Source organism: Rhinolophus sinicus, linkage group LG14 (genome assembly GCF_036562045.2).
Source record: "Rhinolophus sinicus isolate RSC01 linkage group LG14, ASM3656204v1, whole genome shotgun sequence".
In the NCBI taxonomy this organism is placed as follows: domain Eukaryota; kingdom Metazoa; phylum Chordata; class Mammalia; order Chiroptera; family Rhinolophidae; genus Rhinolophus; species Rhinolophus sinicus.
Window position 1 is genome coordinate 35,858,876 of NC_133763.1, and position 18,611 is coordinate 35,877,486.

Consider the following 18,611-nt stretch of genomic DNA (forward strand, 5'->3'; position numbering starts at 1 on the left):
ACTAAATAGTAATGGGCCTTGCTTAGTAAACATTTCATTACTATAAGACTGACTCATTTGTTATGTGCCATTACATGCAGTATTTGAAAATGGAACCAGAGTTAAATTTTCTGCTTTTGGAATTAACATTCAACTTTGGTAAAGATGAAATTTGATGCAGTTTCTCACTTGGTGCTCTTATTCACTAGTAAACTCTGGTCGTTTCTTTTAAGGAATGACTTCTAAATTTACATTTCTGGTCCTAACTTCCCTCCCAAGTATTGATTCTACTTTTTCAGTATCTCAAATGTACTAGTTCTTCCATTTCTCATTCACACTACCTCTGTCCTAAGTCTGACTCTTCACTCATTTTCTTCTTTGCACAATAGCAATGGCTTCCAAACTAGACTTGCTGCCCTCAGCCTGCCACCTTCATATTACAACCCCTCCATACTGCTTTTTAAAGCTAAAGGTCTTGTGCATTCTTGGTCACTCTTTCCTCAGAAATACTCAGTGACTATTGGCTCCAGAATAAATTCAAAATTATTTAGGGCGTCATTCAAAGCACTTCAAAATTTGGAGCTGTCCATGGCTCCAATCAGATCAATATCTTCCTTCCTTCCTTCCTTCCTTCCTTCCTTCCTTCCTTCCTTCCTTCCTTCCTTCCTTCTTAATTATTTTATCTCACAAATCCTAATATTTAGCCAAACTAGAGTAGTTACTTTGAAATGTAATTTCTAAACTTGCTCTATACCTGGCTACCTTGGTCTTTGCTTACATCCTTTCTTTCTACAAGGAAGGCCTTCCTTACAGTCTTTGTAGAGATTCTTATTCTTTAATAGCTTAAATGCCACCACGTCCTTCGTATGAAGCTTTCTGAAGTCTACCATTAGTCCAAAACATTCTTTTTCTCTTGTGTGTTGGGCTTTATAAATCTTATAATACTTGTTAAATTTGCATTGTACTATGATTATTTGAGAACTTTATCACTTCTAGAATGTAAGCTTTTTAAGGAAGGTAACTGTATCTTTTTAATTTGTCTAGCACTTTAGTACCTGAGCACAGTATTATGATATATTAGACTCTTCATAAATAATTGCTACATTAAATCCTATAATGAAATAATCAAATTCTTATAGTGTTCCTGGAGACAGGGATAACTCTTGTGTTGTAGTGTAACTTTATTTCAGATTTTTATTAATAATCTTATATTTGAAAGTGTTTTTCTGTTCTATGTTTTAGTATTTCATTTGATCCTCGTAATAAATCTTTGAGGTAGTATAGTTATTATCATCCCTGTAGGGGAGGAAAAATAATTTTCTCTCTACTTTTTTTAGTTCTAATCAGAGACCCCTATAATAAGACAGATTAATGAGAAAAACAGAAGTTTATAAACATTTATACTTCAGATCAATATGAATTGGTAGCTTAAATTAGATTTCAACCCTCTAAAAAGCAAGTGTATCCGAAGGATTCTGTCACAGTTCTGGAGGCCAGAAATCCAAACCAGCATCATTGGGCCGATATCAAAGTGTCAGTGCAGATTTTGTGTTCAGCCAATTCTGTCCTGGTACCATGCAGAGAAAGGATTTGGGGAAATGTGTGAGTTTAACCAAGCTGGCAAAATACAAGGTACTATAATTTTCCAATGATATTTTCTTGTTCTACCCTATGTCATAGACTATTTTTTGAAATATTTGAGTAATACGTGTCTTCCATGGTAGAGGATAAGCTCCATGAACAAACAGATGATACGTATTTCTCTTGTTCATTGTATACCCAATGCTCATCACAGTGTCTGATTGTAGTATGTTTGTATTAAATGTTGATGGTAAGTTGTGGAGCGTTGTATGAGATCTTTATTTTTTACTTCTGCCTCCATTCTCCTTTGTCTTGAATCTTTACTAGTGGTTAGTGCCTCTGGACCCTACCTGGGTTTTACACTACTCTCTGTTCTTTGTAGAATACCTTTAACTTCTGCCTCTTGCTGTAAGTGGCAGGAAATGACCATAGCAGAAAGTAGTAGAGCAGAAGAGCACAGGAGTGGGGAGATGGGAAGGTGAGAAGGAGTACATTTTTACATGGCACCACACATTCAAAGGGGATCTTAGAGCTATATTTCTTAGGTCATTCATTATGTCTTCCAAATCATTGGCCTTATGTAAAGAGTACAATAATACTGAACAATTTTTAATCTAAAAATTAAAATGTAAACAGGTCTTATATTTGTAAAGTTGATGACATATATGAGTACTATTGATTTTACCTGAATGTAGTAATGGAAATTCTGCAGTATGAAAGAACAAGTTAAAAATTAACGTACATAAATTTGATGTTATCTTATATACACACTCACTTGCTGACATCTTAATTAAGGAAGGGAAGGAGAAACAATGGAAAGTTGTTTAAATTAGACTGTAATAGGAACCGGAAATGGTAAAGCGTAGAGTCAGTTTGTTTAAGTGTTATCAAGCAGGATTGTATTTTTCTTTAAGCACTTAAGAGTGAACTAATTTAGTGGAAGTTATTATTTCTATCATAGAAACAAAATTGATTATATTGATAGTGTAAACTACCTTTGACTTATATTTATTTCACTTTTATAAAAGTAAGATCTTTCGGTTTTCCACAGGATTATTATGGATTTCAACTATCACATGGTTGCTACTTTTTGAGAATACTGTATCTACCTCTGAGGTAGTTTGAGAAGAAGATATTATAATGCCAGTGTCAGAAGTAAAACCATTTGTGATGAATTTTATTTGTTATTATTTAGCAAAGTTAAAGGTTGCAGTTTTAAAATTGTGACATCATGGGAGATAAATGAACAGAAATTTGCTCAGGTCAGCATTTCTGTATGTTTTGTCTTTTTCTGTTCATTTACTTGGAAAAACTTTAAAAGGTTTGTTTTTACAGCAGTAGCTGTTTCTGACAGGTGTATAATGTGAACTTATATTTACTTGCATAGCACTTTATAACTCTTGTGTTTTTTTGTTTGTTTTTTTAAAGATTTTATTGGGGAAAGGGAACAGGACTTTATTGGGGAACAGTGTGCACTTCCAGGACTTTTTCTCCAAGTCAAGTTGTTGTCCTTTCAATCTTAGTTGTGGAGGGTTCTGTTCAGCTTCAAGTTGTTGTTCTTTCAGTCTTAGTTGTGGAGGGCGCAGCTCAGCTCCAAGTCCAGTTGCCATTCCTAGTTGCAGGGGGCACAGCCTACCATCCCTTGCGGGAGTCGAACCGGCAACCTTGTGGTTGAGAGGACACGCTCCAACCAACTGAGCCATCTGGGAGCTCAGCGGCAGCTCAGCTCAAGGTGCCGTGTTCAATTTTAGTTGCAGGGGGCACTGCCCACCATCCCTTGTGGGACTCAGGGAATTGAACTGGCAACCTTGTGGTTGAGAGCCCACTGGGCCATATGGGAATCGAACCGGCAACCTTTGGAGTTAGGAGCACAGAGCTCTAACCACCTGAGCCACCGGGCCGGCCCCATAACTCTTGTGTTTTATATGTACTCTATTATGTCATTAACCTCTAGTAGATAATTATATTGTATGTAGGGAATATATTTTAGAACTAGTGTTTAGAAAATGTCAATATAGCTCACTTTAAAAACTGTAAGTTAGAAATTTCGCCTTTTGTTTTTATAATAGAAGGAAAATTGATTTGCAGAATTTTTTAGCTACTTGGTAGCTTTTTAAAAATCCATACAAATTTTATTAGTTTTAAAACATTGACAAACATTTAGTTTTTTAGGACTTTAGTGGCTGGAGACTTATCAGTAAAACACTGATATTATTGATTGTCTCAGTAAATGATGGGCTTCATACACAGACCTAAAGATTATACATGTTTATTGATAAGCTATTGGAAATAAGTCTGTAGCCACGCTGATTTTCACATTTACCTATAAAGACCTATGTATGTTTGAAGACATTATTAATATATTGTGTTTTGAATATTTTAGAACTTATTAATACACATATAATGCAATTAATGATGGTATAAAGAACTAATTTCTCACTAATCCTGGTTTATTTTGGGGTGGAAATAGTAGCAGTAGTGTGCATTAATGATACATATACCTTGTGTAATGTATATTTTTTTAAACATTTAAAGCCTACAGAATAACTGAGAATTGGCTGACAAAGCATTTTAAAGCAAGGATCTTTGGGAGCTACTTTAATGAAAATGAAGGACATATACCTTAGCATATCATGTGTATTTAAAATATACCTCTTGGTGTGTTTCAAAACTTCTTATTTAAGACTATTTAATAATTACTGAGAACTTCTTTGAGCTCTAAGAAGCTTACTAACAACTTTTGTACAACATGCAAAAGTAAATTCTAACCAAGCCATCATCCAAACTCATCAAATCCAGATGAATAGAGATTAGATGAAGTTTTGTTGTACATTTTCCCTCAAGAGGTGAGAAGGAATTTAATAGCTTTTTTTTTTTTCTTTAAAGATTTTATTGGGGAAGGAGAACAGGATTTTATTGGGGAACAGTGTGTACTTCCAGGACTTTTTCCAAGTCAAGTTGTTGTCCTTTCAGTATTAGTTGTGGAGGGCGCAGCTCAGCTCCAGGTCCAGTTGCGGTTGTTAGTTGCAGGGAGTGCAGCCCACCATCCCTTGTGGGAGTCGAGGAATCAAACTGGCAACCTTGTGATTGAGAGCCCACTGGCCCATGTGGGAATCGAACCAGCAACCTTTGGCGTTAGGAGCATGGAGCTCCAGCCACCTGAGCCACCGGGCTGGCCTGAGAAGGAATTTAAAAATAATTAAATTTAACTTTATAACTATCAAACTTATTTAACAATTCAGAGGAAAACTATTGATTGGTAAGCAAATGCAAAATCTATTAGAGTGACTACCAAACCCTGAAATATTCCTTGTACAAAGGACTTTTAGAAGTACTAGCAGTGTGATTAGTGTATCAAATCAGTGTGATTGTAGTATACACACATACACAAAGATTTCAATTCTATATTATAATAATACAGTAATTATACACTGTATAATTATACAGTAATTATACACAATTATATATAATATATATAATTATATATAATAATAGTTCATTATATATACGTTATATATATTACTGCCTATATTGAAAGTTTGCAATTTAAAAATTCAGACAAAACTTTTAGATGAAAAATTGAATAAGGTTTTCAGAATTGTGTGTGTGTGTTTGTGTGTGTGTGTGTGTGCGTGCACATGCATGCTCACACATATTAGTACTAGGACTGGAAGAGACCTTAGAAATCATAAAATGTTAAATTTTAGAAAAATAGCTTTTAATACTCGTGGCTTATATAATAGCTAGAAGCTACTTGTTGAAAATGTTTAAGGAAATTAAAAATATATATATATATATTTTAAAGATTTTATTGGGGAAGTGGAACAGGATTTTATTGGGGAACAGTGTGTACTTCTGGGACTTTTCCAAGTCAAGTTGTTGACCTTTCAGTCTTAGTTGTGGAGGGCGCAGCTCAGCTCCAGGTCCAGTTGCGGTTGTTAGTTGCAGAGGGCGCAGCCCACCATCCCTTGCAGGAGTCCAACCAGCAGCCTTGTGGTTGAGAGGACGCGCTCCAACCAACTGAGCCATCTGGGCACCTGGGAGCTGAGTGGCAGCTCATTGACTTCATTCTAGTTGCAGAGGGCACAGCTCTCTGGCCCATGTGGGAATCGAACCAGCAGCCCCGTTGCCCAGAGCTTGCGTTCTTACCAACTGAGCCATCCGTCTGCCCCTAAAAATATTTTTAATTTAAATTTTTAAAAGGATGTTCATTAGTAAAAGAATCGGTAAATAAAAGGTCCACTCATTTGATGAAACATTATAGAGTTGTTAAAAGCAGTGAACTAGGTCCATATGTCAATATAGATTACAAAGCAATGCTGAATAATATATACAGTTTGATGGCATATATGTATGTTAAAACATTTTTGGCTTATGGGTGTTATCTATATAAAATTTTAAAAAGTGGACTGGAAATATATACTCCAAACTCATGAAAATGGGTTCCTGTTGGGGATGGACAGAGGAATAGGACTTATATTTGTGGCTTAATGGGGACTTTCACTTTGCTTGTAATGCTATATTCCTTTTAAAAAAGAAAGATAAGCAAATATGATAAGATTGACACATTAGTTCTGGGTGGTGGAATCATGGATGTTTGTTATATTCTTGGTACTCTATTATATTTTTAAAATCCCATTTTTTCCTCTCAAGAAAGATGTTGTATTTTATGAGAAGCTAGAACTTGGTGATTATAAGACTAAGGCACCCAAAAGGTGAAACCCTTTCACTGGGAATATGAAATGGTTTAGGTACTTTATTTTTTCTTTGTTACTAAAGTCTTTGTTACTAAAGGTTTAGGGATTTCCAAAAAGCTAAAATAAGATAAATTATGAGAATTTATCTAAAATATCATTAGATATCTTTAGGTGATGGGAATTGTGGTTCAAATTTTTACTTATTAATATAATTTAAAAGTTTCTACATTTTTTTTTAGTAAGAATATACTACTTTTATAATAAATAAAATAATAAATACTATTTTTAGAAAAAGAACAAACTGAAACAAAGAAAAGCCATGAGAATGAAATAATGTCATTTACTCTAGCGACCAGAATGAGTGCGTATTTCAGGTTTTAGCTATTAATATTAAGGTAGAAAGGGGAGCATCCTGACTCTTCTGATCCTGCTGTAAATCTAAGCGCCTCATGGAACTGCTGTGCGTTCAGGGAGCTTAGTCACCAGAGTCCTTAAAGGAACACTGGCAATAATTTGTTGTCTGGTTCATAAGGCCTTTGACTAAATTGAATGAAGCTACATTTGTGAAAGTACCTAGTACAGTTTCTTGGTGATTATTTGTATGTAAGTTTCCTACATAGGAAATTTTTGTGAAAGAATAATCTGGAAACCAGAGGATTGGCAACACTTATAAGGATAAAAGAAGGGGAGTTAAATGGTAAGAGAAAAAAATATAGGAAGGACTGAAATTAAATCTTAACATGAAATTGTTTAGTTTGTTTTCAATAATAGGAAAATATCGTAGACTTTAAAATGAAGAAACAATGTTAATCTTATAAATTGTAGAAGTGGAACATAACCTTTGGATCAATTTTCATATTTATGGATTTGCTGTGCATTTATGGTTTGTATTAAGTGAAAATACTTAGTTTTACCTGTATTATATTCCAAAACCAAACTGTGTATTTGTATAATCTTAGAAATATTAATATTTTGATCTTTTTCAGTTTGAGTTATTCTGCCCTCAGGCAGAATTGTAAATTAAATTCTTTACAGGTGATCTAGTACAAATAATCATTTATTTTTCATGTATTTTACTTTTCAACTTTATTTAAAAAAAACAACCCAGTTCTTTCCTCCTGTGTGTCTCCTTTATTCCTCATACAAAATACTCTGCTTCGAACATTCTGGTCACCAAATGTGTGGGTTTCTTCCCCTCACACCAAGCGATTTGCTGTGACACCAACTGGTGTCCTACAGTTTAATTCACAGGTTAAGGACAGTCCCACAAGACTGCTCCCACCCTACTTCAGATGCCAATCACAAGTAGTAGGTCTCCAGGTTACCCACAGCTGCTGTCCGACTTGGCTGCCAATGGAGTGTTCTCAGGACCCTCTTGTCAGGTTTGATTAATTTGCTACAGTACCTCACAGAACTCGGGGAAACAATTAGGGTTTACCAGTTCATTACAGGATGTGACAAAGAATGCAGATGAAGAGCGAGATGAATAGGTACACAGGATAAGGTCTGGGAGGGTCCTGAGAGCAGGAGCTTCTGTCACTGTGGAATTGGGGTGCAGTTGTGGATGTGGATGTGTTTACCCACCTGGAAGCTCTCTGAACCTCATACTATTGGAATTTTTATGGAAGCTTCATTAGGTAGGCATGCACAATCATTAACTCCATTTTCAGCCCTTCTCCCTTCTCAAGAGAATGGGGGGAGGTGGGGCTGAAAATTCTGAGCTTCTAATTGTGGCTATTCTGTCTGACCAGCCCCCACCCAGGAGCCATCCAGGAAGGAGCCCATCTAGAGTCTCCACATTAGAGCATAAGTCTCCTATCACCCAGGGAATTACAAGGGTGTCAGGAGCAGGGGTCGGAGACTACTATGTGTATTTTTTATTATCTCACAGGCAAAAAAATACATTGTAAAAGACTTAAGTATTAAGAACCATATTAATATTTAAGATCTGTATTATCAAGGTGAATGCTTAATGTCATATATGCTTAGAAATGAAAAAGCAAAATAGTAAAAGTAGTACATCCTGGCTTAGAATCTGAGCTTTAAATTTTCATTTGAAAAGAAATTAGAGCATTGCCGTTATAACAGGTACATTATGGTCTTAGCTGCACAGAATAAACAAGACTTCCTTGGAAAGATGTGAAACCCTTGACATTTTCCAGGAGAATCAGATGCCTATGCCAAATGTAGATGGCTGACAACTTGCTCCCCTTCCATACAGAGATAAAGGCCATCAGGATGTCCTCTGGAATTCTGCAACAGCGTGTAATGGGAGCCGGGGAAGCTGATATTTAACTACATGGCCTGATCTTTCCAATTATTAGTCGTATGACCTCGAACAAGTCATCTAACTTCTCTGTTCACTATTTTCTTCCTTTTTAAAATGGAAAGATTTTACTAGTTGATTTCTAAAAACTCTACCAACTCTAAATGCTGTCATTTTGTCTCATATTAGGATTCTCGTTAATGCAGATTTACAAGTGACATAAATGGTTGATAAAGAAGTCTATGTATTCTTTCGTCAAAGCTTGATCCTCTCTACATGTGACAGAGATATTAAAATTTTCTCTCTGAAATTCAAGTTAAATGCTTAAGATAATTTTTCAGTCATTATATATAGATATTTCACCATTAAAAAGTTTAGCCTTATATTTATGGTGCTGCATTGTTTGTGTTTGGGGCATATTCAAATGGAGGTAGGAACTGCTAACTTTAGTAAGCTGGACTTTGTGCCCTGGAGGATAGTCTGTCGGTGTAACCATGGACTTAGTCTAGTGTAGGCAGTAAATAATGATTGTTGAATCTGTTTAAATATATGCTATCCTAATTAGGTAAGGAAAGAAAAAGGATCATATATCTGAATCATAAAGAGTGTCGTGGTTGTGAGAGCTGTAAAGGGATATCCTATAAGCGATCATATTAATCTAATATAGGGTGGAAGATGGAATCTTGGAAAGGATAGAGGTGGGGTGAAGAACAGAGTAACAGAATGCCGTTGGTATCAATCAAAAGAAATCAGAGCCAGAACCAGAGCTATGAGGAAAGCCTGGTAAGGAATGCTGCTACTTAGTACCGGTATGTGCTCAATCTTTAATTTTTTTTTTTTTAAGAGTATAGGTCAATCTTTTTTTTCTTTTAAACTTTTATTTATTTTAAGTGTTTTTTCCAGACCTATCAGTTCCAAGTCAAGTAGTTGTTTCAATCTAGTTGTGGAGGGCGCAGCTCACAGTGGCCCATGTGGGGATCGAACTGGCAACTTTGTTGTTAAGAGCACTGCACTCTAACCAACTGAGCTAACCGGCCACCCCAATCTTTAATTTTTTAAAATCAACTTTGAGCTGTAATTTGCATACATTAAAATGTACCCATTTTAAATGTACAGTTAGTTCAGTGAGTTATAAAAAATGAATATAATCGTATAACCAACCATCACACAGTCAAGATATAGACTCTTATTACTACCAAAAATTCCTTGCTGTCTCTTTGCATTCAACCCCCAACCCCAGTCCCTGGCCACAGGCAACCATGAATTTGCATCTGTCACTGCAGATTAGTTTTGCCTTTTCTAGAATTTACTATAAATGTAGAGTATATAACTTTTTGTGTAGACTTTTTTGCTCTGTATGTTTTTGAGATTCATTGATGTTTTAGCATGTATCAGTATTTATTTTTATTGCAGAGTAGTATTCCATTGTGTGGATGCACCACAATATGCTTTGTTTTTTTAAAATTTTACTGGGGAATACTGTGTGTTTCCGTAGGGCCCATCAGCTCCAAGTCATTGTCTTTCAATTTGGTTTGGAGGGCGCAGCTCAGCTCGAAGTCCAGTTGTCATTTTCAATCTTTAGTTGCAGGGGGCGCAACCCACCATCCCATGCGGGAATTGAACTGGCAACCTTGTGGTTGAGAGCTCACCCTCTACCCATCTGAGCCATCCAGATTGTCTTCACTGGTTGTGGAGCTTGCTGGCCCCTGTGGGAATTGAACCGGCAACCCTGTTGGTCAGAGCTCGTGCTCTTAACCACCTGAGCCATCCGGCTGCCCCTCTAGAAGCTCAGTGGCAGCTCGTTGTCTTCAGTCTAGTTGTGGAGGGCGCAGCTCACTGGCCCATGTGGGAACTGAACTGGCAACCTTGTTGTTCAGAGCTTGCACTCTAACCAACTGAGCCATCTGGCCGCCCCTTGAAGTAATTCTTATGTAAGCTATTTTGCCTGATATTAATATAGCCCCTCCAATTATCCCATAGTTGTTTTTCTCATAGCATGTCTTTATCCATCCTTTTACTTCTTAACCTATTTGTGTCTTCATATTTAAAGTGGGTTTCTTAGAGTTAATACTGAATTACTTTAGGGAAAATATAGTTACTTTGCAACTTTTTTCATTGGGGGAAGCTGGGTGATGGGTATTTGAGAACTTGTGCACTATTGTTTCAACTTTTATATGAGTGTGAAAGTATTTCAAAAGTGTTTATAATTGCTCATTGTTGGTGCATTTTTATGGTAGTTTCTTTAAAATTCTTATCTGATAATTCTAATATCTGGGTTAATTCTGTGTTACTGTCTGTTGGTTTTCCTTGCTCATCCTAGTTGAAATTTTTTCCCTGTTTTTTGGTATGGTGAGTACACTCATTTTTGGATTGTAACATGGACATTTTGAATGTTATGAGACCTTGGTTCTTACTTAAATACAGAGTGTGCCAAAAACATGTATACACATTTTAAGAAAGGAAAACACTATTAAAATTGTAATACTATATACAGGTAACAAAAGATTAATACAAGTCACATTTGACTTCGTCAATTACAAGAGGTGCTCAAAGTGGTTACCATCAGCATCCAGACACTTCTGATTACCGCAAACTACTGCTTGAGCAACACTGACCAAAGTGTCCACTTGTGTACATTTTTTTGGCACCCCCGATATTCTATTAGTAGACAGCCACTGGAGAGGGAGGAAGGGCATTGCCTCTTTGCTGACATTCACTTTGCATAGGGCAGGAATAGTCAACAGGGCTCTGCCACCATAGTCTTTGTGGCTTCAGCCCCTGGTGGGAGGAGTAAGGCTGCCACTTCTGCTTTCATTGGTGCAGGGTGGGGATGGTGAACAAGGCTCCATCCCACAGATTACACAGCACCCAGTTGAGAGGGTTCCCTCGTGTAGGACTGCTGTCTTCCCATTCCTTTGGTTAGAGACAGGAGATTTCTCTTGGGGCTTTTTCATTGTTGATTTATATCTGTTGGTGGTTCCCAGGGTGAGATACATAGGTGGCAAAAAAAATCTCAAGGGAATTTATTACTGGGTCACAACTCAAGATCTGAGGTCTCTAGCCAGTGTGTCTTATTTTTTTCACCTTTCGGAATCTTCTGATAGTTGTTTTTGTCTTTGGTTCAAAGTTTATAGTTGTAATTAGCCGAAAGAATAGGGTAGAATGCACTTACTCCATCTTGTCTGAGACCTGACGTCTCTTACTGGCTTTTAATGTATTCGTTTCTGTATTTTCTAATTTTGTTTATTTGCCCTATTTATTTTGTTTTTCAGGCAGATGAAGATAAAACAATGTCTGCCAACCTAAAGTACCTTTCCTTGGGAATTTTGGTCTTTCAGACTACCAGTTTGGTTCTAACAATGCGTTATTCTAGGACTTTAAAAGAAGAGGGACCTCGTTACCTATCTTCTACAGCAGTAGTTGTTGCTGAACTTTTGAAGATAATGGCCTGCATCTTATTAGTCTACAAAGACAGCAGTAGGTATCTAGGTTTTCGTTATTGCAATTTATTTTGTCATTGTAATTTATTTTTTGGTGTTATTTACATATGTCATATAGGTAAGTATATATTAGTAACTACACATTTGAACACTACTGTATTATCTAATGCCCTAGTACTAAAGAACCTTTCAGTTATTTTTAATTTTATTAAGACAGTTTTAATCTAGTAATAAAGGTGTTTTATTCTAATCTGTATCATTATTCATGTCTTCTAGTTAAACTGTAAATACAAAATATAGTTTCTTGCAATTATAGTATTTTGAGAACAAGAGCATATTCTATAATTCTGTGACTCTTAGAAATTTAGAGAAGTCATAATTTTTTACTGAAGTTGGGGCCTTTTATTTGCTGCATTGATTAATTCAGCAGTGAATAATTTGAAATCCTTAAAAAAAAGCTAGCTTTCTTGAGATATAATTCACGTACCATATAATTCACTGATTTTAGGGTGTACAATTAAATGGTTTTTTGTTTGTTTGTTTGTTTTTTTCCCCTTCTTCTGCCTCCCCCCCCTCAACTCCGGTTCAAGCTGTTGTTTCTCAGTCTAGTTGTGTAGGACACAGCTCCCTGGCCTATGCTGCTGGTATTATGAGCCTGCCCCTTCCCCCACTGCCCCCTCTGCCCCCTCCCCAGGCAGTGGCCCTCCCCAGGCAATGGTAGCTGGTTGTTGGTCAGCAGCTCACGGCAGCTCTCACCCGCTTCCGGCCGCTCATGATGGCTGCCGGCCACTCACGCTGGCCGCCGGCTGCTCATGGCAGCCCATGGCAGCCTGCGGCAGCACTCAGCACCACATAGCTGCCCAGCTCCAGAGAGAGCTGTCGTTCACAATCTTAGCTGTAGAGGGCACAGCTCACTGGCCTATGTGGGAATCGAACTGGTGACCTTGGCATTAGGAGCCCGGCGCTCCAACCACCTGAGCCACTGGGCCCGCCCAACTTTAGCCATTTTTAAGTGTACAGGTCAGTGGCATTAGTTATATAAACAAAGTTGTACAACCGTCAGCACTCTCTATTTCTAAAACTTTATCACCCAAGCAGAAACTGTGTAACAATTCAGCAGTGACACCTATGCTCCTTTACCTTCATCCCTTGGAAACCTCTAGTCTTCTTCCTGTCTCTGTGAATTGGCCTATTTTAGATACTTCATCTAAGTTAGATCATACAATGTTTCTTCTTTTGTCTGGCTTATTTCACTTAGTATAATGTTTTCAAGGTTTATCCATGTTGTAACATGTATCAGAACTTTTTTCTATGGCTAAGTAATATTCCATTGTGTGTGTGTGTGTGTGTGTGTGTGTGTGTGTGTATGTGTGTGTATCTATCTAACATTTTATCCATTCATGTATTAATGGACACGATGAACAATGAATGATGCTGTATTAGGCATACATACAAGTCTCTGTTCAAGTCCTTTCTTCCATTTCTTCTGAGTATACACGTATGAGGTGTGCTCAAACAATATGGTGAATGTTTAAATTTAAAAAAAAATTATGGGATGGCCAGATGGCTCAGTTGGTTAGAGCACGAGCTCTCAACAACAAGGTTGCTGGTTCCATTCCCACATGGGATGGTGGGCTGCGCCCCCTGCAACTAACGATTGAAAACGGCGACTGGACTTGGAGCTGAGCTGCGCCCTCCACAACTAGATTGAAGGACAACGACTTGGAGCTGATGGGCCCTGGAGATACACACTGTTCCTCAATATTCCCCAATAAAACAAAAAATTTATGGTAAAAGACATGTTGTCATTAACCCCCCTCAAAATACACCCCTTTGCTTCGAACACATTCCATCGTTCTTGCCACTTTCTAAAGCAGTTCTAGAAGTCTTCTTTCTTGAGTGACTTTAGTTGCGTTGTCGTGGCTGCCTTGAAGTCCTAAATTGATTCAAAACATTTACCTTTCATGGTCATTTTGACTTTGGGGAATAGCCAGAAGTTGCATGGTGCCAGATCCGGTAAATAAGGTGGATGAGGACACACTAATGTTTTTGTTTGACAGAAATTGTCATACCAGAGGCAATGTGTGACATGGAGCCTTTTTATTGTGATCACACAATATGGTGAATGCTGCTGCCAAGTGCCATCCAACGGAAAGGCAGGGATCTTCAATATGGGAAGCAGTGTGTCAAACCTTAGTAACAGTGACAAGTTTCAACTTGTTCGGTGCCGTCAGTTGGGTGTGAACTCAGGTTGAAGAAGGTGTGTTTTAAAGTGTGCTGTAAATCATCGTCCATCATGACAACACTCTGTCATACACTGCTTCTGGTATACGGTAATTTCTGTCAAACAAAAACATTACGGTGTGTCCTCATCCACTTATTCACTGGATCTGGCACCATGTGACTTCTGGCTCTTCCTCAAAGGCAAAATGATTCAGGACATTGAGGCAGCCACAACAGTGCAACTAAAGACACTCACAAAAGAGGACTTCCAGAACTGCTTCAGAAAGTGGCAAGAATGATGGGATAAGTGTGTTTGAAATGGGGAATACTATGAGGAAGATTAATAGTAATGTGTCTTTTACTGTAATAATTTTTTTAATTTAAACATTCACCGTATTTTTTTTTATCACACTTCATATACTGTGGAATGGAAATGCTTGGTCGTGTGGTAATTCTATGTTTAACTCTTTGAAGACCCACCAAACTTTTCTTGCACAGCAACTGCACCATTTTACATTCCCATCAGCAATATACTAGAGTTCCAGTTTCTCCACATCCTCACCAAAACTTACTTGTTTGGTTTTTAAAATTATAGCCGTTCTAATAAGTATGAAGTGGTACCGCATTGTAGTTTTGATTTGCATTTCCCTAATGACTAATGATATTGATTGTGCATCTTTTCATGTGCTTATTGGCCATTTGTATACCTTTAGGAAAATGTCTATTCAAGTCTGTTGCCTGTTTTTTAATTGGGCTGTTTTTAAATTTGATGTACTTTTATCAAATATATGGTGATGGAAGGAGAACTGACTTTAGGTGATGAACACACAATGGGATTTATAGATGATGTAATACAGAATTGTACACCTGAAATCTATGTAATTTTACTAACAATTGTCACCCCAATAAATTTAATAAAAAAAAAAATTTGATGTACTTTTGAAACTATCATGGTAGCCAGTGCAGCATATTGATCTGGAAGAAGAATGGAACAAAGAGAATTAACTGGTATTCAGAAAACAGACAATACAGGATAGCCTTGTAGGCTGTGAATTTCATTGTAGAAGCGAAGAGAAATAATTGAAATGTTTAAAATATGGTCTGGTTTACCCACAAAAAAAAAATCAATGTGGCAGCTATATTGAGAGGAAAGGAGGTGCAAGAATAGGTTCAGGAAATCATGTTTGAAGGTTGTTCATGTAGTCCAGGCAAGAAATGGTGGCTTATACTATGTTGTCAGAGAACAGAGGATATTTATGAGATGTTGTTTTCAGCTACAGATGACATGACTTGCTCTAGTAGGTTAGGTGTGTGAAGATCAAAGAAATGGAGGAATCCAGTTTGAGGAATAATTCCTAGATTTTTACATTAAATTACTTGGTGAATGTGTACTGCAATGAATGATATATAGAAAGATTTGAGGAAAAATTAAGGCTTCTCTTTCAGCCATGTTAAACTTGAGATGCCTAAAAGGCCACCAAATCGAGATGTGGAATAGAATACGTGAATATGGAGCTCAAGGATTTGTCAATTTATAGATTGCTTTAAAGTCAAGGATTAGATAAGATAATATAGTATATACTGAGAAGAGAGGAAGGCTGAAGACTAAGTCTTGTGGCATTCCCAATTGAGATTGAGGAAGGAGGAATCAGTGAAAGAAGACTGAAGGAGTTACCAGCAAGACAGAAAAAACAACAACAACAACATGAAAATGTAATAGGAAAGCTGAGAAAGTAATGTTTTCTGCTAAAGTCTAGATGAATGGAAGTATTCACTCATTAAGCATTGTGGAGCCAAACATATCCTTGACATGAGTAGTTGGCATTGTAGAGAGATGCGATAAAAGCAACTTTCAATGAACCAAAGCACAAATAGAAATTCGAACCATGCACAAAAATAAATTCTAGGTGGATTAAAGATTGACTAAGTCCTGTGGCATTCCCAATTGAGATTGGGAATCAAAACTTGAGGGATTCCAGACAAGATGACAGTGACGAGGATGGATATTTTGATTGACTCTGAACTTTATTAAGTATTCATGTTAAATTTAAGAGTAAACATTAAAAGAATGGAAATGAAAAATAACGTAAAAAGAAAAGAAAAATTTGTGACTTTGGTGCTGTGAATGATTTCAAACAACATACAAAAAATATAAATAAACCATGAAGGAAAAAAATAGATACTTTGGGTACATTAAAATGAAAAAATTTGTGTATTAAACCAAGTGAAAAGACAAGCCACACATTGAGAGAAGATACTTACATCACATGTAACCACCAAAAATTCATATCCAGAGTGTACAGTGAACTACAGCTCAAGAAAAAGACAAGCAACTCAACAGAAAAGGGGACAAAAGATATCAATAGGCACATTCACAGAAGAGGAAACCTCAATGGCCAATAAATATATAAAAAGATGCTCAGTCTCACTAGCAATCAGAGAAATCAAATTAATACCACGAGACTCAATTTCACCTCAGCTTGGCAACGAAAAAGTAGCAATACCAGGAATTGGCAGGAATGTAGAACAAGACCTTCCCTAAAGTGCTGGTAAGAAAATTATGTGCATTCGTTATTTAAAAATTTAATTACAAAAATTTTAAATGAGCTATTAATATTTTAGAGTTTCTTCTGCTAAAACAGAAAACTTGGTAATTTTTTTTTAGTTACATAATTTTTTACTATTTAGAGTAAGGAAGTGATGAATAGCAGGTAACATTCTTTAAAAATATTTCTATTTTAGAAAGTTTTCATAATCAAAGTTTTATGTTGGGAGAGAAAAATCATCTTTAAAATGTCATTGTTGATAAAGTGGTAGGGTTCCCGAAAATATCTTGTTTCTTTAGGGGTTATGTGTCTCTTTAAGTTCTTTGACATTTTTTATGACAGTAACTGTAGGTTCACTAACTCGAAGTCCATTTCCAACCCCTCTCTCCCTTTCTTGTCTCTAATATGGAGGATATGAAAGAAAAGACTCAATTTCCCAACTCCCTGGCAGCAAGGGGTAGCTGTGCAACACGGTCCTGTGCCATGATGGCAAAGCAGATGCCGCTAGGCCAGTTTCTTTCTTTCTTGCTGCCTAAGACAAGAACCAGCCGTGCAGCAGTCATTTGGTGACCGTGGTGCAATAATCATGTAGACAAGAGATGAAAAGTGTATGTGTGTGTGTGTGTGTGTGTATAAAAGAGAGAGAGAGAGAGAGAACGAACACATGCAGGCTTAACTGAGCTGCTGCGCTGCTTTGGACCTGGACTCTTTTTTTTTTAAAATAAATTTTATTGGGGGACTGTGTGTTTCTCCAGGGCCCATCAGCTCCAAGTCATTGTCCTTCAGTCTAGTTGTGCAGGGTGCAGCTCAGCTCCAAGTCCAGTCGCTGTTTTCAATCTTAGTTGCAGGGGGCACAGCCCACCATCCCAACCAGCAACCTGTTGTTCCAAGCTTGCGCTCTAATCAGCTGAGCCATCCAGCCAACCGGTACCTGGACTCTTGATATTTGAGACATATCCCTATGGGGTTGAGCCAGGGTCGGTTGGGTTTTATGTTGTTTGCAGCCAAACTCACTCCTTAAGTGGTTTACCTTCTATTTATAATTAAAGTCTTCAGAATTATTAATTGGTATGAATGGATGATGATAAAATTGAATGCACAAAATACAAATTTTTGTAATGTTGCTATGACTTAAGAATACTTGATTGACAAGTTAACACTGAGCTTTTGGTTATAAATACATTGCATATGTGTGTAAATACATGTACATGTGTATAATAAGTTTGATTGCATATCCCGATGAAAGCATATAAAGATATTGCTCTTCTTAATATGCTACCTTATAATATTTAGCATTTGAAAAATTAGCATCATTAAAGTTGTATTTTAGACCTAAAGTATCTTAACATATAGCACAATTTCCTTTTTTTCACAGGTGAGAAAACTGAGGCCTTGAGAGAGGGTATGTAACGTATTCAGATTTACTTAATTACTGATTTTGCCCATTTCATGTTTTTTCTAGAATGTAGTCTAAGAGCACTGAATCGAATACTACATGATGAAATTCTTAATAAACCTATGGAAACGCTTAAACTTGCTATTCCATCAGGGATATATACTCTTCAGAATAATTTGCTCTATGTGGCATTGTCAAATCTAGATGCAGCTACTTATCAGGTACTTAAAATACATTTCTAGTCGTCTTTTTAAGAAACAAACCAACGAACTTAATAATATTAGCTGTTTTCTTTTTCAGGTCACATATCAGTTGAAAATTCTTACGACGGCACTATTTTCTGTGTCTATGCTTAGTAAAAAATTAGGTGTGTACCAGTGGCTCTCCCTAGTCATTTTGATGACAGGAGTTGCTTTTGTACAGGTAACTATTAAAGATAAGTATACCTTTCATTTTTATCAGTTTCAAAACCTTATTTATTGT

The 18,611-nt window shown here is 36.8% G+C and overlaps 1 protein-coding gene across 5 annotated transcripts in view; it reads left to right on the plus strand.

The window, feature by feature from the left end:
* SLC35A3 (solute carrier family 35 member A3) overlaps positions 1 to 18,611 on the plus strand; it is a 36,751-nt gene that overhangs the window by 882 nt on the left and 17,258 nt on the right. For 2 of the 5 annotated variants that reach the window (XM_019747031.2, XM_019747027.2), the window contains exons 2-4: positions 11,796 to 12,000; positions 18,195 to 18,349; positions 18,429 to 18,551. In XM_019747031.2, coding sequence (XP_019602590.1) covers positions 11,814 to 12,000; positions 18,195 to 18,349; positions 18,429 to 18,551 — 465 coding nt within the window. In that variant the 5' untranslated portion in view covers positions 11,796 to 11,813. Of the gene's footprint in view, positions 1 to 9,190; positions 9,333 to 11,795; positions 12,001 to 18,107; positions 18,350 to 18,428; positions 18,552 to 18,611 lie in introns of those variants that run through there. The other 3 variants (XM_074319056.1, XM_074319055.1, XM_074319057.1) reach the window with 3 other exon arrangements.